Source organism: Puma concolor, chromosome E1 (genome assembly GCF_028749965.1).
Source record: "Puma concolor isolate L17-30 chromosome E1, mPumCon1.1.hap2, whole genome shotgun sequence".
NCBI classification, from domain to species: domain Eukaryota; kingdom Metazoa; phylum Chordata; class Mammalia; order Carnivora; family Felidae; genus Puma; species Puma concolor.
Genome location: NC_141680.1, coordinates 3771596 through 3796022, shown reverse-complemented (window position 1 = coordinate 3796022; position 24427 = coordinate 3771596). Strand labels below are relative to the sequence as shown.

Below are 24427 nucleotides of genomic sequence, written 5' to 3'. Positions count from 1 at the left end.
GCCAGGAGTGTGGTGGCCAGGGCCACACTGCTGTCCTTAAGAAGTCACGGAGTGGCGGGGCCCCACAGTCTGATGGGCAAGGACCTCGTCTCCTTCATTCATCTCTGAACCCCCCGGCCCTTGTCCAATTGCTGTTGCCCAGACAGGACACGTGGGTGTTCCATAGATGCTCTTTGATTTGCTCAGCAATGCCATCACTCCAGACCCTGCCAGGAACTAGGAAGACAGCCAAGAGGGCCTCTGAGCTGCCCAAATAGAGGTTCCATGTCTGTGGTTGGAAGCTTTGCTCTCTGTTCATAGATCTGTTTCTCAGGCTTTGTTTTTGTGTTTTACCTCCAAAACCATTGCCTGTGCTTATGTGGTGTCCCAGCCTTCTGGAAGGGTACAGAGGGCCAGGACAGGTTGCTGCCAACACAGGGGACCCTTTGCTGGGAATTCGAAAGAAACATCATTGGGGCGCCTGGGTGGCTCTGTCGGTTAAGCGTCCGACTTTGGCTCAGGGCATGATCTCACAGTTGGTGGGTTCGAGCCCCGCGTCGGGCTCTGTGCTGACAGCTCAGAGCCTGGAGCCTGCTTTGGATTCTGGGTCTCCCACTCTCTCTGTGCCCCCCCCCACACACCCCTTTGCACGCTGTCTCTCTCTCTCTCAAAAATAAATAAACACTAAAAAAATTAAAGATGAATTGCAAACCCTCGCCCTCCCTGGCGGGGTAAATTACCCAAAGCCCAGTGGGCCGGTGGGCCGGATAACAGCCCCCACTCACCCACTAGGAGCAAAGAACAGCCCCCAGTGCTGAGACAGAATCATATCTGAGGAGTCAGAGAGTATGAGCCATTCAGGACGGGGTGGAGGCTTCTGTCGTCCGCCGACAGCTCCCGAAATCTCCACCGTGTGATCATATGCAATGGGCTCCCGTGAGATGCATCTAGAAAACCTTCAGAGGCATGTTTGGGGGCTCAAAGGGGCAAGCCTCATTTCCTAAGAAATGCATGTCGGCCCAAGTGGAGACAAAGGTGATGTTGATGCATTTTGAGAATGACCCGGGTTCTGCATATTTCCATTTCCTGTCTGCTCGCCTGTCCCCTGAGGGCTCCCCCCCCCACTATGGTCAACAGCCCCCAAAGGACAGGAAATCCATTACAGAGGCACAAAGCCTCTCCAGCGCCTGCAGGAGGACATATAAGCCCCGAATAAATGTGTGGTGAATGAGTCAGCAAATGAGCGAATAGGAAAATGGATAAGGCGGTTTTCTGGCACCCACTGGTCACGCTTCTTCCAAGTTCATTTTCCATTAAAAGTCAGCCCAGAATAGCCCCGGCTTCACACCGTGAGTCCTGAGACACACATACCCCCTTGTCGTCTCTATCTCTGGGATGTCTTCTTCCAGACTGCCCAGTATTCCTTCCCCGCTGACGCCACCTGGACAGAAGCTTGTCTGTGTGGCTACCTTCCCTGGGGCGGCAGGTGTCCTGCGAGGGGTGGGGGTGGGGAGGAAGGGGTGGAGAGTGTAAGGGGGGGTGGCCCGTGACCTCACACCCCCAGCTGAGATCTCAGCTCTAGTCCTGGTTTCATCATTCATTAGCCATGTGACTTTTGGCACGATACCTCACCTTTGCTCCCCAAAATATTTACGCCTTGTCTCCCGGGTGCCAGCGTGGCCCCGAGGTGCTGGGCCTGCGGCAGGGGATAGATACGGCAGCACGTTCCAACGAGTAGCCGAGAAAATTAATCATTACATGGGACGACGCCTGACACCGATAAATGCTGTGAATGAAATGAGAGTGCGCTGGAGTATCGCCTGGGGTGGGGAGAGGAGTTTAATTTAGATACAGCGACCTCCCTCTTTAAGGAGGTGACATTTAAAATGAGATCTAGGGGCGCCTGGGGGGCTCCGTCGGTTGAGCGTCTGATTTCAGCTCAGGTCACGTTCTCACGGTTCGTGGGGTCGAGCCCCGCGTCGGGCTCCGTGCTGACGGCTCGGAGCCTGGAGCCTTGCTTCGGATTCTGTGTCTCCCTCTCTCTCTGCCCTCCCCCGCTCACGCTCTGTCTCTCAAAAATGAATAAATGTTAAAGAAAAATTTTTTTTTTAGGGAGACCTGAATATTGAGAAGTACCTAGCTGTGGGGAAAGGCGTTCTAGGCAGAGGTGTGCAAAGGCCCTGAGGTAGGTCTGGGTCTGGCAGGTGCGAGGAACATAATGAGCCACGAAGTGAGAGCCGGGTGAGCCAGAGGGAGAGGGGGGAGAGATAAAGGTGGAGAGGTGCTCGGGGGCCAGATGAGGCCAGATTTAGGCAGGGCGAGGGGTGTGGGGTGTTCTAAGATCTAAGAGATGCCACTGGAGGGCTTTAGTCACGGACTGGGTTGTAGGGGAGAGCGGGGAAGCACGGGGACTTTTTGGGGGCATGGCCACAATCTCAGCATGCGGTGACAGTAGCTTGGACCCAGTGGGTTGGGGCAGAGGTCATCATGGTCAGTTTTCACCACTAACAGAGGGCGACCTGGGAATCCAGCTCCCCGGGTCCCACTTGGGAAGCCTCCCTCGGCTTCCCTGCATCAGTGGCTTTGGGGGCAGGGTCCGCCCCGTCCCCCAGCGGGCAGCGCCTCAGGCCACCCCAGCTCCGCCACCCCCTCCCCAGACTGCAGGCACCCCGGGATCAGCCACACGCTTAGATTCACGACTGGATCTTCAGGTCTGATATTTCACATTCCCTCCAGACTGCGACGTCTCCTGTCGCCCACAAAAACATGCCACAGACCATCTTCAGAAAGAACGAACAACATGACTGGTCGACACACCCAGCCTTTATCAAAATGTTGTCACGAAAGAGCTGGACATTTCTGGCACTTTTGGGCACAAAGGAGGCTGAAGTCAGAGCAGTCAGGGATGGGTCACACGGGCACCCAGGAAGGGACAGGCCAGAGGAGCAATTATCTTAGGAGTCTTACCATTTTGTTGTTACCCTGCTTTTGCGTTACGCGCAGGGCAATGTGATAGCAGGTCTTCCCGAGTTGGGTGGCAGGCTCACAGGTGACCGTTTTTCTCGTTAGGGATCACAACGTGCGTGTACGTTAGCTCACTCCTGTGCACCAGCTGTTATGAAATACCAATAAAGTCAAAGATAGTACGGTAAAACCTTGGTTTGCGAGCATAACTCATTCTGGAAACATGCTTGTAATCCAAAGCACTTGTATATCAAAACGAATGTCTTTTTTTTAATTAAAAAAAAAAATTTAATGTTTATTGACCTTTGAGAAAGAGAGAAAGACAGAGCACGAGCAGGGGAGGGGCAGAGAGAGAGAGGGAGACACCGAATCGGAAGCAGCTCCAGGCTCTGAGACATCAGCACAGAGCCCGACGCGGGACTCGAACTCACAGACCGTGAGATCGTGACCTGAGCCGAAGTTGGACACTCAACCGACTGAGCCGCCCCCCCCCCTCGGGCGCCCCTATTCTCCAGCGTTTTGTATTGCCTGTGACTAAATTGTAGCCATTCCAATGGTGTATGTTTGTGTCTCCCAGTTTTAATCTGCATTCCCTGATGACTAGTAACATGATTTTTGTGTTGTTTTGTTGTGCTTTCTTGCCATCCCCATAACTTTTTGGATGAACTGCCTGTTTAAATATTTTTCCCTTTCGGGGGTATCATTTGTTTTCCTACTGTCGAGGTTTGAGAGTTCTTTATACATCCTGGATACAAATTCTTAGTCAGATATGCGATCTGAAAACATCTTCTCTAACTGTATACTTTGTCTTTTCATTTTCTTGAAGGCCCTTTTCGCAAAGCCAAAGTTTTTAATTTTGGCCAAGTTCAATTTATCAGTTTTTTCCTTTATGGATCATGCTTTTGGTGTCATATCTCAGAATTCTCTCTAACCCAAGGGTACAAAGACTTCTCCCTATGTTTTTTTCTGAACCTTTATAGTTTTGTCTTTTACATTCAGATCTGTGAAACATTTTGAGTTTACCTTGGTTTGAGTTGTGAGATTTAAGTTAAGATACCTTTTTTTTTTTTTTTTTTTTTTTGCCTATTGATGATCAATTGTTCCAGATCATTTGTTGAAAAGACTTAGCCTTCCCCCGTTGACTTGGCTTTGCAACTTTGTAAAAAATCAATTGGCTCTTTTTACGTGGGTCTATTTCTGGAGGCTCGATTCTGTTCCTCCCATCTGTGTCTACTCCACTTCTTAAAATAGAGAGATGAGTCCTCAAACTTTTTTTTTCTCAAAATTGTTTGGCCCGTTCAGTTCTTTATAAATTTTAGAATCTGCTTATCTTCTATCTACAAAAGAAATCTGCTGAGAGGCGCGGAGGTGGCTTAGTCAGCTGAGCGTCTGACTCTTGGTTTCAGCTTGGGTCATGATCTCATGGTTCGTGGGTTCGAGCCCCGCGTCGGGCTCCGTGCTGACAGCTCAGAACCTGGAGTCTGCTTTGGATTCTGTGTCTCCCTCTCTCTCTGCCCCTCCCCCACTTGTGCTCTGTTTCTTTCAAAAATAAATAAACATTAAGAATTTTGTTTTTGGGGCGCCTGGGTGGCGCAGTCGGTTAAGCATCCGACTTCAGCCAGGTCACGATCTCGCGGTCCGTGAGTTCGAGCCCCGCGTCGGGCTCTGCGCTGATGGCTCAGAGCCTGGAGCCTGTTTCCGATTCTGTGTCTCCCTCTCTCTCTGCCCCTCCCCCGTTCATGCTCTGTCTCTCTCTGTCCCAAAAATAAATAAACGTTGAAAAAAAAAATTAAAAAAAAAAAAAGAATTTTGTTTTTAAGAAATATGGTATTTTTATTGGAATTACATTAAATCTAAAAATCAGTTGGGGAGAAGGGACACCTCAACAATACTGGATGTTCCACATCATAAACTGTGTGTGTCTGTATTTATTTTCAGTGTTCTTCGATTTCTTTCTTCAGCATTTTGTGATTTTCACCATACAGATCCTATATGTGTTTTGTTAGCTTTATACCTAAGTATTTCTCTTTCTTTTTTTTTTTTTTCCCTTTGAGAGCTATTTTAAATGGCATTGTGGTTCAAATTTTGGTTTCTAATTGTTTTTAGTATACATACATTGCCCGAGGTTGTATGCTGACATTATACCCTGTGATCCTGGCAAACTCGCTTATTAGTTCTAGGAGATTTCCGCGTAGATTCTTAGAGTGTTCTTTGTACACCTGTTACCGTGAGTAGGGTCGTGTTGTTTGCAAATAGTTTTATCTCTTCCTTTCCAATCAGTACACTGGCTTCCAGTATTGTGTTGATTTGTCGAATAGAAGTGGTGAGAGTGTCCTTGCCTTTTCCTAACCTTTCGCGGAAAACATTCACTTTTTTTTTTTTTTTTACTATTACGTATGTTTGCTGTGGGGTTTTTTGGTTAAAGGCTCTTTGTCAGATTAAGGAAGTTCCCTTAAATTCCTAATTTACTCTTAAGTTTTAATCATAAATGTTAAGATTTGTCAAATGTTTTTACTGCATCCATTAACAGAAGCATATGGTTATTCTTTTTAAACCTTTAATATAGTATATTACACTGATTGATTTTTCAAATATTGAATCAGTCTTGCCTTCCTGGGACAAACCCCATCTGGTTGTTATGCATTATTCTTTTTATATATTGCTAGTCTCAGTGTACTAATATTTTGTTGAGAATTTTCTTCATATATGTTTATAAGGATATTGGTCTGTTTCCATTTCTTGTGCTATCTTTGTTTGGTTCTGATATAAGGAGAGCACTAGACTCCTAAAATGAGTTGCAAAGTAGTCCCTCATATTTTTTTTTGGGGGGGGGGAATATGGGTTATTTAGAAATGTGTTGTTTAATATCTCAATATTTAGATATTTTCTAGTTATCTTCATGTTAGTGATTTCAAGTTTAATTTCATTATGATCAGCAAACTTACTTTATATAGTTCAATTATTTTCAAGTTGTTAAGGTTTGTTTAATGACAAAGGGTATTGTCTATCTGGGTGAATATTTCACATGCACTTGAAAGGAATTCATATTCTGCTATTGTTGTGTATACTGTTCTATAAATGCTGGTTATATTCAGTTGGTTGATAGTATTATTTGCTCTTTCTGTGTCCTTCCTGATTTTCCACGTGTTTGTGCTATCAATTACTGAGAAAGGATTGTTAACATCTCCCACTAATTGTGGATTTGCCTACTTATCCTTTAGTTTTATTCGTTTTTCTTTTATGTATTTTGAAGCCCTGTTTTTAGGTGCAAACATATTTAGCATTGTTATATCTTCTTCATGAACTGACCCTTTTATCATTATGTGTCTTTTATCATTATGTTTTTATCATTATGATTTCCTTGCTCTGAAATCGACTTTGTCTCATATTAATTCAGCTACTTCAGTGTTCTTTTCATTAATAGTCAGGTAGTATTTTTTGTATTCTTTTGCTTTTAGCTTACCTATGACATTATATTTGAAGTGAACTTTGTAAACAGCATAGAGTTGTTTCTTTTTTTAATTTTATTTTTATTTATTTATTATTTATTATTATTTACTTTATTTTATTTCTTTTTGAGACAGAGATAGCAAGGGAGAGACAGAGAGAGAAGAGAGGGAGACACAGAATCCAAAGTAGACTCCAGTCTTTGAGCTGTCAGCACGGAGCCTGATGTGGGGCTCGAACCCACGAACCATGAGATCATGACCTGAGCTGAAGTTGGAGGCTTAACTGACTAAGCCACCCAGGAGCCCCTGTTTTCTGTTTCTTTTTAAATGCTGACAATCTCTGCCTTTTTTTTTTTAATTTTTAAAAAATTTTTAATGTTTATTTTTTGAGAGAGAGACAGAGAGTGAACGGGAGAGGGGCAGAGAGAGAGGGAGGCACAGAATCCGAAGCAGGCTCCAGGCTCTGAGCTGTCAGCACAGAGCCCGACACGGGGCTCAAACTCACAAACCGTGAAATCATGACCTGAGCTGAAGTTGGAGGCTTAACTGACTAAGCCACCCAGGAGCCCCTGTTTTCTGTTTCTTTTTAAATGCTGACAATCTCTGTCTTTTATTTTTTAATTTTTAAAAAATTTTTAATGTTTATTTTTTGAGAGAGAGACAGAGAGTGAACGGGAGAGGGGCAGAGAGAGAGGGAGACACAGAATCCGAAGCAGGCTCCAGGCTCTGAGCTGTCAGCACAGAGCCCGACGCGGGGCTCGAACTCACGGACCGTGAGATCATGACCTGAGACGAAGTCGGACGCTCAACCGACTGAGCCACCAAGGCGCCCCCAGATAATCTCTGTCTTTTAGTTGGTGTGTTTAGACCATTTACATCTAATATAACTATTGATATATTTTTATTCATGTCTACCGTTTTATTATTTATCTTCTATTTGTTATTTCTGGGTTTTGTTCCTGTGATAGAGGGGGGAATAAAAGTATTAAGGATTCTTCCCATGCCCTTGGGACCATAGTTCCTCTAGTCAGAGGGAATAATTTCCCTTTTTCAGAATTTTAGGCATCTGCACGGCCCCCACTGCCATCACTGTTGCTGGTACTCCTATTTCAAGATTTCCTAGGGGCTATCGCAGAACAGAATGCAAAAGAAAAAGTAAATTCCCCCATCTCTCCAATCCTTTGGGGACCCTTTCTTTGCTCCTCACAGCAGGAAGGGAGGCTTCCTTCCAGCTCTTTCTGTCTGCCCTAAGTGTGCACTTGTGAGTTTTAGGAGGCCTTTGTGTCTAGGCCAGTGTATAATGGGGAGGGGGGGGGGAGTGCAGGAAACTCATTGCCAGATTATTCTTGCTTCAAGTACTGGTTTTCTTCCCCATTCTGCCTGCTACCATTTACCTTTCAGAATCCTCAGATAGCGATCGCACGCATACTATTCAGAGTTCTTAGTTGTATTGAGTTGGAGAGTTACAGTGGAGTGTACTTACTCTGTGTTTAACCAGAACGAGGACCTCCAATGTCACATTTTGATGTTTACTTTTTCTTGACTTCTTACCATACATCTGAGCAAATTTAGAAGTATTCTTTTTAAAATTAATGTGTTAGGAATGTGTTAACTGTTTTGTTACCTGGTGTTTAAAACAAGTACTTCCAGGGGCCCCTGGGTGGCTCAGTCAGTGGAGCATCCGACTCTTGATTTTGACTCAGGTCATGATCTCATGGTTTGTAAGATTGAGCCCCTGTGTCGGGCTCTGTGCCGACAGCTCGGAGCCTGCTTGGGATTCTCTCAAAAATAAATAAATAAACATGAAAAAAAATTCAATGGATACTTCTGAAAATCTTTTCAAGTAAATGTAGCTATACATCATCATTTTTATGTCTGCTCCGTATTCCATTGCACAGACTACTTTAATTTGCTTAATTGATACTCTGTAGTCGGGCCTCTAAGTTTCTTCTCTTTTTCTCCCTTATAAACAATGTTTCAATGACCATTGTTGTACACAATCCTTATTCACTCACCCAGTTATTTCCTTAGGATAATTCCTAGTGGTGGAGTGGCTTAGGCAAAGAGTGTGCACATTTTGAATTTTGATACTTATTGGCCAGCTACCCTCCAGAGAAGCTATACCAATTTCCATTCTCACCAACTCCCTATGGCAGAGCAAAATTTTTCCACATCCTCATCAAGAGTTGATATTTTTATCTTTTCCAATCATTGCCAACGTTTAATCTTTTCTAATTGTTGCCGATATGTAATCACATTTTAATATTCCTTTCTAGGCTAGAATTATTCAGAATACATTATAATTTGAATTCATTGAATTCATTAGCAATATTTATTTTATGTTTTTGATATCTGTTTATTGTAGTAAAATATACATACCATAAAATTTTCCATATTAACCATTTTAAATTTTTTTTCCACGTTTTTTTATTTATTTTTGGGACAGAGAGAGACAGAGCACGAATGGGGGAGGGGCAGAGAGAGAGGGAGACAGAACCAGAAACAGGCTCCAGGCTCTGAACCATCAGCCCAGAGCCTGACACGGGGCTCGAACTCACGGACCGTGAGATCGTGACCTGGCTGAAGTCGGACGCTTAACCGACTGCGCCACCCAGGCGCCCCTCCATTTTAACCATTTGAAAGTGTACAATTCAGTGTCATTAAGTACATTCACAATGTTGTACAATGACCACTGTCCATTTCCAGAACTTTTTCAACATCCCAAACAGATACTCTGTACCCATTGAATAATAATTCCCTGTTCCTCCTTCCCCATAGCTCCTGATAACCTCCGCTACACTTTCTGTCTCTGTAGATTTCCCTATTGTGGGTGCCTCATGTAAACAGAATCATATAATATTCGTCCTTTTGGCCTGACTTCTTGCACCTAGGATGATATTTTCAAGGCTCATCTATGTTGTAGCATATATCCAAATTGTATTCCATTTTAAGGTTGAATAATTTTCCATTGTATGGATAGACCACATTTTGTTTATCCGGTCACCTGTTGACGGACATTTGAAGTGTATCCAATTTTTGGCTATTTTGAATGATGCTGCTATGAACATTGGTGTGCAAGTATCTGTTACAATCCCTATTTTCAATTCTTTTGGGTATTTACCTAGAAGTGGAATTTGTGGGGCGTATGGTAAATCTGTGTTTAACTTTTTGAGGAATCACTGTACTGTTTTCTACCACAGCTGTACTATTTTGAACTCCAACCTGCAGTGCGCCAGGGGTTCTAATCTCTCCACGTCCTGACACTGGATAGTATCAGTTATTTTCTTTTTTTATAATGTTTATTTATTTTTGAGAGACAGCGTGAGTGGAGGAGGGGCAGAGAGAGAGGGAGACACAGGATCCGAGCTGTCTGCGCAGAGCCCGACGCGGGGCCTGAACCCATGCACCGCGAGATCATGACTTGAGCCGGAGTCAGATGCTTAACCGACTGAGCCACCCACACCCAGGCACCCCTAAATAGCTATCCCAGTGGGTGTGGAGTGCTTCGTCTACTTTTTAAACTATCTTTATTAGATTTTGTTATCAGGGATAACTTGGCTTTTTCAGAGACTCTTTCCTTCTTTCTCTATGCTTTCAAACAGTTGTAATGGCATAACATTTTTCTTTGCTGGTTTGAGAGAACTTATCAGAGGAACCATCTGAGATATATATCACTTTTTAAGAACTGGTTCTTTGACAACTTTCTTTATTTGCTCACTGATCACTAACATAAGTAGTTTTCCTAATTCTTCTAGAGCCTTTTGTGTCATTTTTATTTTCCTAGAAAACCAGGTGTGATATATAGCGTTCAGAATTTTGTTTTGCCACATATATATATATGTGTGATATATGTATACATCATATACATGTATGATATATGTATATGATATACATCATGATATGTATGACATATGTATATGATATACACCATACATAGGTAGAAAACACACATACATATGTAGAAAACACACATGCATATCATATATGCATATATATGATACATGTATATGATATACATATGCATATCATATACATCATATACATGTATGATATACATCATGATGTATGATATATGTATATGATATACATCGTACATATGTACATTATATACATATATCATATATATATGCATATATGATATGTATGTGTGTTTTCTTTCTAAACATTGCCAATGGTATAACACTTTTTTTTTTTTTTAATTTTTTTTCAACGTTTATTTATTTTTGGGACAGAGAGAGACAGAGCATGAACGGGGGAGGGGCAGAGAGAGAGGGAGACACAGAATCGGAAACAGGCTCCAGGCTCTGAGCCATCAGCCCAGAGCCCGACGCGGGGCTCGAACTCACGGACCGTGAGATCGTGACCTGGCTGAAGTCGGACGCTTAACCGACTGCGCCACCCAGGCGCCCCTGGTATAACACGTTTTAATACTCATTCTGTGATTATCAGTAGGCTACAATTATTCAGAGTGCATTATAATTTTATTTCATTGTATATATATGGCCTTTACCATTCCTAATATTTACTTATTGTTCTCTGTCTCCAAATTAGCTTTCCCAGGTATGTTTTCATTCATTTATTATGGAGTTCACTTAGTTGTGGAGTTTGTTGCTCTGGGAAGCAGGGTTTGGGGGGGTCTCCCACTGCGGTCATGGTGGGGCGGGCGGGGGTCGTGACTGAGGGCACAGGCTCGGGCCGGACAGTCTTGAGTCCAGTGCTCAGTCCTTTACTGAGCTGGTAAAGCTATTTGACCTTCTGTAGTCTCTCTCTTTTTTTTTTTTTTTTAGAGAGAGAGAGTGCTAGCTGGGGAGGGGCAGAGAGAGAGGGAGACAGAGGACCCAAAGCGGGCTCTGTGCTGACAGCAGAGGGCCCGATGTGGGGCTCAAACTCATGAACCGTGAAATCGCGACCTGAGCAGAAGTCGGATGCTTAACCAACTGAGCCACCCAGGCGCCCAAACCTTCCATAGTTACTTAACCTCACTGTGCTTCAACGTCCCTGCCTGTAGAATGGAGAGAAAATTGTACCCACCTCTTAAGGTCAATGCAAATGTTTAAACGTTGGTCATTTTTCAGTGTTTAGAAGAGTGCCAGGCTCAGAGCCAGCACCGCAGAGGAATTTCTGAAATAAATGTAGCCTTTCCTCCGACATGCTGGGAGCCTGGGTCCCCCAGGAGCCCCTCCATTCCCCCAGATGCACTTTCTGTAACCTTCCAACCACTTACGCTAACTGCCTCTTAGTTTGCAGAACCACGTCTGTGCGGAAAAACAACCACTTTACTTTCCATTCTGCTGCTGAGACGACCACATCCTCTTCACACGTACCCCGGGCTCCCATGGAGAGCTCAGGTCAGTATGACCGGGTTGGGGGGGGGGAGGGGAGAGAGGGGTCGAGTGCGTCCGGCTGCCTCGCAGGGGAAGGCCTCCCTGGCAGGTGACAGTGCCCCTCTGGGGCTGCCATCTCAGACCCCGATCTCAGCCGCCCCAGTGTGAGAACATCTTGAGAAGCAGACCTCCACGCCCTTGTACGAGCCCCGGCTCCTTGCAGGTCACTGAGCTGGACACTGAGGAGGAGAATGACAATAGCCAAGACCTATCGCCAGATGCTTGGGTTCATTTACCAAACGCCTCGGTAGCAGTTACAATCTATCAAGTCGTGATAAAAGCCCTTGACAAGTATTAACTCACGGAGTCCTCATAAAGGCCCCCTGAGATAGATGTTATCGCTGCCCCCATTTTACAGAAAGAGAAAGTGAGGCCCAGCGGGGACAGGTATTGCTCCCAAGGCCACATAGCTTTGTACAGTCAAACCAGGACTTGACCCCAGCAGGCTAGCTCCAGCGCCGTGCCCTTAACGATTTCGCTGTGGCTTTCCCCGGGCAGTCGTCAGAAGGGTTCTGTGTGGGACAATATCAATGCCCTTGTCCCTGTTTTATGGAAAAGGGGAACAGAGGCTCAGAGAGGTTAGGTCATCTACTCAAAGCTGCACAGCTAATAAGTGGCAGAGCCAGGATCGGAACCAAGGTCTAGCTCATGGCAAAGCCCACGCTCTTCACACTTTGTCAACTTGGGACGAGGGATGACCTTTCCCTCAAGATGCGGATCCCCTCTGTGACCCAGGGGGTCACAGAGCACTTCTCACGAGGCTTAGATGCTAATGCCCCGGAAGACCCCTATCCCAGGGAAGCGGAAGGCACAGCCAAGGCAAGTGAAGCTCCACGGGTCGTTATTATCCCTAAGACACGCATCCTTTCCACACCCCGTCACCGTCAGAGCCTCCCACAGCCGGAAGAGGCTCGGGCTGAATCAAGCAAGCCCGCAAATCCCTGTGTTGTGATATTCCGGGTTATCTTTCACCAGCTGGGGTTTGCCCGGTCCAGAGGGTGGCAGAGTGGGGCCAGCAGTGTGAAAATCTCAATATTACTTTTTTAAAAAAATTTTTTAAATGTTCACTTATTTTTGAGAGAGACAGAGACAGAATGTGAGTGGGTTAGGGGCAGAGAGAGAAGGAGACACAGAAGCAGAAGCAGGCTCCAGGCTCCGAGCTGTCAGCCCGGAGCCCGACGCGGGGCTCGAACTCCCGAGCTGTGAGATCATGACCTGAGCCAAGGTCGGACGCTCAAACGACTGAGCCGCGCAGGCGCCCCGAAAAATCTCAACATTTCAAAACCAACTTACTTTGTGCTGGCTTTGCGTAGAACATTAGATGCACGCCATGCTGCGTTTTAGGAAGAGAGGCGTGCCAGTGAAGTTCCTTTGGATACAAGCAGTAGAAACGCATGTGGCTGGTTTAATTTCCCAAACACAAAGAGTGCCCTTCCCGCGTTCCTGCCTGCCGGCCATCACCTGCGCGGGGCTCACCCAGAGGGAGAGAGAGTCCACTGGCCAGCTTGGTTTTGTGTCTGCTCCAGGCCAAGGCAAAGCAGGGCGCCTGGACCACAATGAGCAGAGAGGGCTGCTGGGCGGGCGAGACCACCGGCAGCCTCCACCGAAGATGTGACAGAGGGCCGCCCCCGAATCAAATGGGGGAAAGAAAACATCCCCCAACTAGGATGCTGGCCCCGGGAGCTCCCCAGGGGCGTCTCGCCATCACGATCAGAACTGAAGTTGTCCCGGCTGTCTTCCCAAATTACAGATGCCTAGAACTTGCCCCACCTTCCTGTAGCCCTAAGGGGTTCTCTCATCCTAGCGTTCAGAAGAGGGGCCCCTGAAAAGGAAGGTATTTCTTTAGAGGCACGCAAAAGGCAACGCTCCAAGGCGCCCGAGTTACTGTCATTTGGCCATCCCTGCAAACAGGGCCAAGAATGCAAACCATTTTTGAACGACCTGAGCCCTTGCTCCACGTGGGGGTCAGGGGGCCCCGGGCATGGGCATAAAAGAGAAGTGGAAGCCACATGACTCCAGCCAATGGTGCGTCTGGGTGCTGAGGGCAGATTTCAGTAAGCTGAGATGTCGAGTCGGAGCTGTGGGAGCACCGGGGCTTTTCAGGCGAGTCCCGAGTCCCCGGTTGGGAGGCCGGTCCGCGAGGTCCACGTGTGGTCAGCGTGCGGGGACTCGTGGGATCTGGGAGAACGGACCCCAGCTCCGGGGTCAAGGTGGGGGAAAAGTCACCCTCTGAAATGGGAACCGAGCTGCTAAGTGACATTCCCCTGCACGGAACTAACCTGCCTCAGGAGTCCCCCGTCTGAACAGGGCCACAGGTGACCTGTGCTGTCCTCGACTGTTTTATGGCTCACCCGGCGTGAAGTAACGGGCCCTGGGGTTAGTTTTCAAAGAGAGGGTACCAGAAAGAGTCTGTTGGTGCGTTCTCCCTCTCCGTCCAGGGAGGGGGTGCTAATTCTGGCGGCTGATGCCCAGAAAGCAGAATAGGGCAATTCTTTCCAGCGCCCTAGTTGGAGGGAAACGTCCCTTGGGAGTCGCAAATTCAACCTCTTGGGTGATAATTTTGTGTGTCCCAAGTGACCTGAGGTTGCCTGTCACCCTTTCGTCTGGAGGGACATGTCCACTCCTCCTGATGCGGATGGATGCCGTGGTCCTCTGTGGCTGTGTTAGCGAGGTTTTCTCCACGGAAACAGCCCCCGTAGGATATACACACATATATGGGATGAGATTTATTTATTTTAACATTTATTTATCTATTTATTTATTTATTTGTTTAGAGAGGGGAGAGGGACAGAGAGAGAGAGAGAGAGGGAGAGAGAGAGAGTCCCAAGCAGGCTCCATGCTGTCAGTACAGAACCCGCCACGGGGCTCAGTCCCACGAACCATGAGATCACGACCTGAGCCGAAATCCAGAGTCAGATGCTTAACCCACTGAGCCACCCAGGCACCTCTAGCGTGAGGTTTATTATAAGATTTATTATATGAGAGTTACGATATATATTTATTATAAGGAGATTTATTACATTTATTATGAAGATTTATTCACGTTACCATGAAGGCTATTTGGGGGCGGGTGGAGGGTGTCAGCCTTTTGTTCTATTCAGGCCTTCTACTGATTGGACGAGGCCCACCCACGTTAGGGAGAGCCACCTGCCGACTCAGTCTACTGATTTAAATGTTTGCCTCATCCAAAAACACCCTTGTAGAGACACCCAGAAGAATGTTTGACCAGATATCTGGGCCCCTTGTGGCCCTAGTCAAGTTGACACATAAAATTAACCATGACAAGTAGGTGTGGGGTAACTTGCAGAAGACAAAGACTGGTCTGCTTGGAAAAATCTTGGAAGATTTTCTTCATGTCATGGCTGGACCTCGAGCACTGATGTCTACTGCCCAGCTCCCAGGGTTACGTTTCTTCTCTTTTTATTTTTTATTTTTTTAATGTTTATTTATTTTTGAGAGAGAGACAGAGAGACAGAGCATGAGTGGGGGAGGGGCAGAGAGAGAGGGAGACACAGAATCTGAAACAGGCTCCAGGCTCTGAGCCGTCAGCACAGAGCCCGATGCGGGGCTCGAACTCACGGACCGTGAGATCATGACCTGAGCTGAAGTCAAAGGCTTAACCGACTGAGCCTTCCAGGCGCCCCCCCCCACCACAGTTACATTTCTGAACAGACACCACACCTATTGCAAAACAAGCTAACAAACAATGACAACTTTCAACTTTCTCCAATTATTTCCTTTGCATCTCCTTCTGCCACCGTGACAGCCAGGAAGGAGCCATTCTGACCCTGTGACCTTCATTCTTATGCAGGGATGATTGTCCTCTGTGAAGCCTGAGCATTTTAGCACTTGACTCCTTTCTTGACTAACAGGTCAATTACCCAGAACTCTAAGCTTATCACTTAAGACAGTAATTCACATCCTGATGATACATTAGACTGTCCTGGGGAGCTATTAAAAAACAAACAAACAGGGGCGCCTGGGTGGCGCAGTCGGTTAAGCGTCCGACTTCAGCCAGGTCATGATCTCGCAGTCCGTGAGTTCGAGCCCCGCGTCAGGCTCTGGGCTGATGGCTCAGAGCCTGGAGCCTGTTTCCGATTCTGTGTCTCCCTCTCTCTCTGCCCCTCCCCCGTTCATGCGCTGTCTCTCTCTGTCCCAAAAATAAATAAATGTTGAAAAAATTTAAGAAACAAACAAACAAACATTAGTTCTCATACTCTGATATCTGATTTAAATTGGTTTCGGGTGAGCTGTATATTAGTGAGGTTTTTTAAAGTTTATTTTATTTTATTTTATTTTGAGAGAGAGAGAGAGCACATGCACAGGGGAGGAGCAGAGAGAGAGAGCAGGGGAGGAGCAGAGAGAGAGAGAGGAAGAGAGAGAATCCCAGTCTCCATATAGTCAGCACAGAGCCCAACGTGTGCCTTGATCTCATGAAACATGAGATCAAGAGTTAGACGCTCAACCCACTGAGCCACCCAGGCGCCCTGTACATTAGTGTTTTTTAAAGCTTTCTGAGTGATTCTCCTGTGAAGCCTAGATTGGGAAGGGGGGGAAAAGGAAAACATTCTATGAAGCGTTTGGGAGAGATGTGATTCTGTCTGGGATCACAGAAGGCTGGAATGGCCAGAAATTGAAGAGTGGACCTTGAGCTAAGGGAGTCCTACTGTGGTCAGGACCCTGAAACCCTACTTCTCCATCCCTCCCTATTGGCTCCTTAGCCTCATAACACCTACCCTGGCTTGAGAGCTGGGAATCTTTGTGCGGGCGACTTTATCCAGCATATTGATTTTCAGCACTCAAAGCCCAGACACTCATAGATAAGACATATGTTCATAGTCTCACCTGGGAATTTCCTCCTCTCCCTTTTCCGGGTAAGCAGGTGGATGGACACATGTAAGAGTGCAGCTTTAGAAGAAGAGGCTTTGCCGAAGAGAAAGCTCTCTTCCCGCATTTCTGTGGCCTTATGTAAATCGCGTCTCCCCTCAGAGCCTCATTTTCCCGTCTGTAAAATGGGATGAGAGCCTCTCCGATCCCTCTGGGCCTGACCTCTGTGCTTAGAGAGGCAATATGGAGCAAGGGTAAGAGCTCTCGACCTGGAATCTAAAAAACAGAGAGAAGAGTATTTGGAGGGCAAACCCCCAGGGCTCTGCTGAGAATTCAATGAGGTAATATGCCAGAAAATGCTCTGCAAGTACACGGGTCAGTCAGAGAATGCTAGCCGCCGTAACAAATAACCCCAATGTCAGTGGATTGGCACAACAAATGCTTATTTTGCACACCGCCATCCAGCGTGGGCTCCAGTCTTCCGGGGACTGATTTCTCCCTCCTTCTTGTGGTACTGCCATCTTGAACATGTCTTCCAAGGTCACCACGGAATGGGAAGAGAGAGGTGGAGGCTAGTGCAGGGGATTTTAGGACCGGGCGTGAATGTGTCATATGTTGTGTCTACCGTATTCCATTGGACGGGACTCAGCACATGGCTCCCATAACTGCAGGGGAGTCTGGGAAATGTAGTCTTCCCGTCTACCCGCGACAAACATGAGATTGGTTTGATGAACACATGACATTGTCTTGCCATGCCTGCGTACGACTTTCTGTGTGTGTTCCTTTCAAGTGCTATTTAAATGTCAGATATTAATAGCAACGTAACAATATCCCACATTCCTGGATGGAGGGGAGGATAATAATTAGGAGTGTTTATTTATGTATTGGCCGTTCTGAGTCAAGAATGATGGTAGATGTGCATGTCGTATATGAATAACCTTGAGACGCTTGAGGCGCAAGAAATACTCCATTTCTTTCTTTTGCTTCATGCAATCAAATCCAGCTTCAAGCTCTCCTTTGCCACGGCCAGTACAAATTCCAATGTCATTCACTTGGGGGTGGTTCCCCCTCTCTGTGATCTTGTAAGCCCAGGGGTTACAAAGTCTTCATGATGGAAAAGTCCGTGGTCTTCAGTCCTCTGTAGCTGCAGCCCCCTGAACAGGTTGGCTAGGCTTGCATGGTGCATAGGGAGAGAGGGGGTTCCTTTGGGGACATTCTTGAGTGCTGGCAAAGGTGACCCAGGAGACCACAGCAGTGACCCTCAAGGTCAGAGGTTCGTGCTCACCTGCCTTCAGCCGAGATCTTTGCCACCCCCGGTGAGCTGTGTCCCAGCCGGCCCTGGTCTGGGCTCTCCCAATCCAGGGGACTCTAGCCTCTCTGCTTCCCTTTGGGTTATCACTCTCCTCTAGAACTAAAAGCATCAGCCTTCACCCCCACCCCTCTGAGATAATCCAGCTCATCGTCTCCGTCCCCTTGACAGGGGTCTCAAACTCAGGGGCCGGGTAGAGGGTGTGGATGGGGGAAACCAGGAAGGGAGGCACTGTGAGGAACCAGAATAGCTGTGCCCCATCGATCGCCCCCATGTGAGGAGAATGCGTGCCTGATGTCAATGGACTTTCAAGAGATGCCAGAAACCCAACTTTTATGCAAAATCTCCTGATTTGTCAATGTTGGCAGCTGATTCCTTTTTTCTTCTTTCCTTTCGAGACACTCTGCAAGCCCAAACAAAACACGTCTGCAAGCCAGATGTGGACCAAAGTCCGAGAGTTTGTTCTGGCTGCCCAGACTTTCGAAAACACACTTTATTTGGGGTTGTCTCCTGGGGCTCCTGGCAACTTCTCTATTTTTTCTCTGAAACATAAAAGCTGAGCTCCCTTTGCAAAGCGGAGGAACCCAGGGCTCAGAAGACAGAGGCTTGACTGCCCTTTGAGTGAGGGGCCAGGGGGGAGATCACCGCGTTCACGGTTCCCAGCCTGTGTGGTCCTTGGTGAGGCGGGTGGAGAAGGAGGAGGAAGGAAGGAGGAAAGAAGAAATAACATAATGTTTTCATAACTCAGCCTGCACTGACTCCTTAAATCTTCATGCAAGGTGGAGACAGGTAGATGGGAAGACAGCTTGCGGCCAGCCTTCGTGCCAGGCTTCGTGATCCTGGCCAGTGTGGGGGGATGCTTCAGTGCCCAGCAGGGCGGCTGGGTGGCCAGACGTGGGGTGTAACAGCCAGTGCCCGTTCTCAGCCTCAGGGAAGGCTCCAGAACGGGCCTCGATGTGCCCCAGGGCGACAGGGGAGAGTCAGGTAGAAGGTGAGGGTTTCGGAGAAGCCAGGTGGCCGGCTTAACAGAGCTCACGCCAGAGCCTTGGAGGGGCCGGTCCCCAAGCCCCGGCTCACCCCGGGTCCTCGGCTAACCCCATTCTAACTCCTGAACTGCAACCCGCTGGTTTCTGAAAATTGTGATCTCGATCCTGCTTGCTTCCCAAGGCGCTCGAGGCAATTAAGATCTATGTTCAGTAGGATGTAAACCAAGAGCAGGAAGAGGATGCGGGAGGAGAGGTCCCTGACCCCTGAGATGAGCTGATTTGTGACGCTGGGCCCCAGTCTGACTGTAAGTTTCCTGACAAACAAGCGAAAGAGGAACCCCAGACACGCGTGTGGTTTGCAGCGTCCGAGAACCCAAGAACGCACACGCTTGCCTGTAAATTCGATCTCTTGTCGGGAGTTGGTGGTAAAGAGGGATCTGTGGTGTGGACAGCGTCTCTCGGGCTTCCTGTGTTAGTCCGGAGCCTTCGAGAAGCAGGGTGGCCACGCGGGGACCGAGGTGGGGGGCACACCTTGGGGGCAGGAAAGGGAGAGGGTGCGGACCGACATCTGGCTCCGAGGGAAGGAGAAAGAGAAGGGCTCAGCTGGGCAGCTGGGGGACCCCTGCGTGGAAGTCAGGCACGGAGAAGGGCCCCAGTGTCCGAGGAGGAGACTGTGAGGGCCCACGGCTCCCCGTAGTGGCCCCACAGCGGGCGACGGGCTGCCCGCACAGAGCCCAGCTAACCTCCCCGTAGTGGGAGATGGGCCAGGGGCCTCCTCCCCGTTACCAGTGAACCTCACTTGTTCAGATGGTGAGGACTGGATCTGAAGCCATTTCAACAGGGGACAGAGATTGGGCTCGGCCCCCAAAGAGGCAGACGTCTGGGGGGGTTGTAGCCAGTGGACAGCGAGGGGGCCAGCGGATGGAAGATCCCTGGGAGGAGACACCGAAGGTGCAGGTTCCTGCTGAGAGGGTTCTGCTAAAACCAGTCCACAGGCAGGCGGAAGGCAGGACCGGGGCCAAGATGGGGGGTGGGGGGTGGGGAAGGCGACTTAGAGCCTGAGTTCACTTGATCAGGGGCACGGTCACCTCCTGCCCCAGCATCTATCTGACCTGTTTCTTTCGGTTGGCTTTAAATTTTCACTTCATGTATCGATTGAGGAACCCCTTAGAAATATTGTTTTTCAGGGGCGCCTGGGTATCTCGGTCGGTTGAGAGTCTGAGTCTCGATTCCGGCTCCGGTCATGATCTCGTGGTTTGTGGGTTCGAGCCCCATGTCAGGCTCTGTGCTGGCCTGCTTGGGGTTCTCTCTCTCTCCTCTCTCTCTCTCTCTCTCTCTCTCTCTCTCTGCCCCTCCCCTGCTCGCTCACACTTCTCTGTCTCTCAAAATAAAGAAACATTAAAAAAAAATATTTTTTTTCAAGCACACATTAAAATAACAGCCTAATGGGGCGCCTGGGTGGCGCAGTCGGTTAAGCGTCCGACTTCAGCCAGGTCACGATCTCGCGGTCCGTGAGTTCGAGCCCCGCGTCAGGCTCTGGGCTGATGGCTCGGAGCCTGGAGCCTGTTTCCGATTCTGTGTCTCCCTCTCTCTCTGCCCCTCCCCCGTTCATGCTCTGTCTCTCTCTGTCCAAAAAAAAAAAATAAATAAAACGTTGAAAAAAAAAATTTTAAAATAACAGCCTAGTGATTCGATTGTTTTAGGACCTTTTAAGGCCCTATAAAACCATCCCGTGTATCGCCGGGGGCACACTGACAACACTCTGGCTTTACGGAGCACACGGAGATGGTGACTGGAAGGCTGTGTTTCGGGCCCATGTGCCCGCTGTCTGCTCCGAGCTGGCCACTTTGGGGCACCTCTCGGGGCTTGGAGAAGGGTGGCTGAAGACGGTCTCAGGGAGTGCAGGGGTGGGGGGGAGGGGGACGCCGGGGGCCCCAAAGCTCCTGGCCTCAATGCTCGCCCGCCCCTGCTGCCCAGATGCTGAGCTGGATCTCCAACGGAGCGTGCAAGCTGTGCTCCGGGAGCTCGGCGCCCAGGCCCCGTCCCTGCAGAGCAACCAAGGTAAAAGCCAGCAGGCAGCCTCTGCCACGATCTCTCCCAACCACCTTCCCAACCCCCCTGGTGAACCAAATTCCCCTCGACCCTCTGCGCCCGCCAGACTCCCAGAAACGTGGCCCCGGGCGCAGACCTACAAACATCGCCAGTCCCTAAGCCACAGGCATACACCTGTGTCCCCCTAGTGTCCCTCTGCCTGCCTTTCCGCCCTGAGAGCCCCCTGTCCTCAAAAATCAGCAGAGCAGAATTCCACGGGTGAGAAGTCCAGCCATGTGGCCCCAGAGCCAGATGCCCAGCTGAGGGGTCAGACTCGTGGCTGCTCAGAGTCACGGTCTGGGGCTCCAGGGCGCAGGGTCCCGCTCCGGGGGTCCCCCGCTAAGAGCCCCCTGCCCCACCTACGTGTGCCGGGCTCCCCTTTCTCCCGGCCAGGCATGTGGAGATGGTCCCTGCATAAGAAGGTGGAGCGAGATCCTGGAAAGAGTCCGGCTCTGGTCCGCATTCTGCTCAGAGAACTGGAGAAGGTGGGTTCTGGGGCTTCGGGGAGGCGGGCGGGGGTAGGAGAGAGGGAGAGGGAGAGAGAGAGTCCCAGCCAGCTGGGGCCTCGGGGCCATCAGAGCCGCGTCCCCCAGACTCCGGTCACTTGTGGGCTGTCAGCATGATGTTTGCCAGCCGTGTCTCCCTCCTGCACACTTCTGTCCATGAGATTTTCTTGATCCTGACTCTCATTACTTCACTTGACTTAGCCCGTTCCCCCAGGACCGTAAATGGAAAAGCCCCCACTGGCAGAGAGACAGAATATCGATAAACATAAATGCCTATTTCTTATGACCTTTTCTTTCTTCTTTTTTTTTTTTTTTGACGTGATTTTTTATTAACATTGAATAAAAAAATAATATCCACTCTGGCTCTCTCCTGCATTGCAAGGGGAAGAGTGGGGGGGGGGGGCCTGGCACTTCCCACCCCCGCCCCCAGGCGCAGGGCAAGCCCCGCCTCCGGGGCTCCCCTCCTTCCCTTAGGGTGACGTTTTCTTTTTTTTTTTTTTTTTGGGACAGAGAGAGACAGAGCATGAACGGGGGAGGGGCAGAGAGAGGGAGACACAGAATCTGAAACAGGCTCCAGGCTCCGAGCTCTCGGCACAGAGCCTGACGCGGGGCTCGAACTCACGGACCGCGAGATCGTGACCTGAGCTGAAGTCGGACGCTCAACCGACTGCGCCACCCAGGCGCCCCAGGGTGACGTTTTCAAAATCGTTCTTGGACCGCCGGAAGTGACCCTCCACACCACCCCATGCCCCCTCCCCCGGGCCCCCAGACCAGTAAACGCCCTGCGATCTCCTGTTTTCCAGGCGGAGAGCGAGGACATCCGGCACGCGATCATTCCCTTGCTGCACACGCTAATGTATGTGCTCACTAAGGTGAGCGTGACGCCGAGGGTCAGGGCGGTCATGGCAACCCACACGTGGCAGGGCCAGACACTGTCCTGTCCCGCAGGAGACACGCAGTCTCTGCCTGGGTGCGCCTAGGAGAACTCTTGGGTGGCCTGCCCCAAACCGTCTTCTCCACACTCGCGGTGCCCTGCCCCTAATACACAAAGCGGGCTACTGGGGAGGAAGTTGGGAAAGCAGTGCGCGCGGGAGGCATGAGAGCCTCGAATGCCGGAATGGGGTCCTCGGGATTGCTCCCATGCGCCCCGGGGGCCATCACCCATCCCTGCTTAGGGAAGGGACAAGCCACGGAGAAAATGTCTCGACAACAGCAATCAGGAGCTATGTACGATTGCGGGGGGTGGGAGAGGGCAGCGAGGGAGATGAGGGGCAGAGAGAACAGTTCGGGGGCTGCCGGGATCCAGGGGCAGGAGGGGGCTGGGCTCGGGCCAAGGCAGAAGGCGCAGGAGGAAGCGGAGCCCGTGGCCACTGCACTGGGAGCGTCATGCCTGCGGGATATCGCGCCCAGCAGGCTGGAGACGAGACTCCAAGTTTTCAGCCTAGAGCCCCGCAGGAATGTGCTGCCCGGACAAGCAGAGGGGAGGGGAGGGGAGGGGATTTGCTAGCAGGACAGGGTGAGATGGATCCCCTTTGGGGCGAGTTTGAGCGGGGTGTCCGAGAGGTGTCTTTCAGGTGCCGGGCGAAGAGACTAGGGGTGTATGTTTGGGAGGGAGGTGTGAGCCCAGGTCTGGCTGTCAGACCTGCCTTTCCTCCTCTCCACCCCACCCTCCCACCCACCCAGCACCCTTTGTGACCTAGGGCTCTGGGCACCCAACTCCTCCCTCCCACCCAGGCCACGGGCATCACGGAGGAGCTCTACCGGAGGACCTACACCTTTTGCACAAGGTTGCTAACCCTGCCCGCCCCCTACTGCACGGTCGCCTTGGACTGCGCCATAAGGCTGAAAACTGAGACCGCTGTCCCAGGTGAGAGCTGTCCCAGGTAGGAGCTGTCCCAGGTGAGACCTGTCCCAGGTGAGGCCTGTCCCAGGTGAGAGCTGTCCCAGGTAGGAGCTGTCCCAGGTAGGAGCTGTCCCAGGTGAGACCTGTCCCAGGTAGGACCTGTCCCAGGTGAGACCTGTCCCAGGTAGGAGCTGTCCCAGGTGAGACCTGTCCCAGGTGAGGCCTGTCCCAGGTGAGAGCTGTCCCAGGTAGGAGCTGTCCCAGGTGAGACCTGTCCCAGGTAGAACCTGTCCCAGGTGAGACCTGTCCCAGGTAGGAGCTGTCCCAGGTGAGACCTGTCCCAGGTAGGACCTGTCCCAGGTGAGGTCTGTCCCAGGTGAGACCTGTCCCAGGTAGGAGCTGTCCCAGGTGAGAACTGTCCCAGGTAGGAGCTGTCCCAGGTAGGAGCTGTCCCAGGTGAGACCTGTCCCAGGTAGGAGCTGTCCCAGGTGAGGTCTGTCCCAGGTGATACCTGTCCCAGGTGAGGTCTGTCCCAGGTGATACCTGTCCCAGGTAGGAGCTGTCCCAGGTAGGAACTGTCCTAGGTGAGAACTGTCCCAGGTAGGAACTGTCCCAGGTGAGACCTGTCCCAGGTAGGAGCTGTCCCAGGTAGGACCTGTCTCAGGTGAGACCTGTCCCAGGTAGGAGCTGTCCCAGGTAGGAGCTCTCCCAGGTGAGACCTGTCCCAGGTGAGACCTGTCCCAGGTAGGACCTGTCCCAGGTAAGAACTGTCTCAGGTAGGAGCTGTCCCAGGTGAGACCTGTCCCAGGTAGGAGCTGTCCCAGGTAGGACCTGTCCCAGGTGAGACCTGTCCCAGGTAGGCGCTGTCCCAGGTGAGAACTGTCCCAGGTAGGCACTGTCCCAGGTGAGACCTGTCCCAGGTAGGAGCTCTCCCAGGTGAGATCTGTCCCAGGTGAGAGCCGGCTCAGATAAGAGCTGCAGTGCAGCTACATCCACGGTCTTGCTTTTCCTCCGAGGTTCCTGGAGCTCAAATGTCCCAGCACCTTCCGTGGAGGGTGCGAAATGGGGGTCAGAGACCAGAAGCCGGTT

The 24427-nt window shown here is 49.8% G+C and overlaps 1 protein-coding gene across 2 annotated transcripts in view; it reads left to right on the top strand.

Moving 5' to 3' along the window:
* The window catches only part of PIK3R6 (phosphoinositide-3-kinase regulatory subunit 6), a 59456-nt gene that overhangs the window by 6000 nt on the left and 29029 nt on the right, over positions 1–24427 (top strand). Inside the window, exons 2-6 of one of the 2 annotated variants that reach the window (XM_086685990.1) lie at positions 11633–11740; positions 20876–20959; positions 21383–21474; positions 22299–22367; positions 23230–23362. In XM_086685990.1, the coding sequence (XP_086542116.1) occupies positions 11728–11740; positions 20876–20959; positions 21383–21474; positions 22299–22367; positions 23230–23362 (391 nt within the window). In that variant the 5' untranslated portion in view covers positions 11633–11727. Of the gene's footprint in view, positions 1–11632; positions 11741–20875; positions 20960–21382; positions 21475–22298; positions 22368–23195; positions 23363–24427 lie in introns of those variants that run through there. The other variant, XM_086685992.1, reaches the window with a different exon arrangement.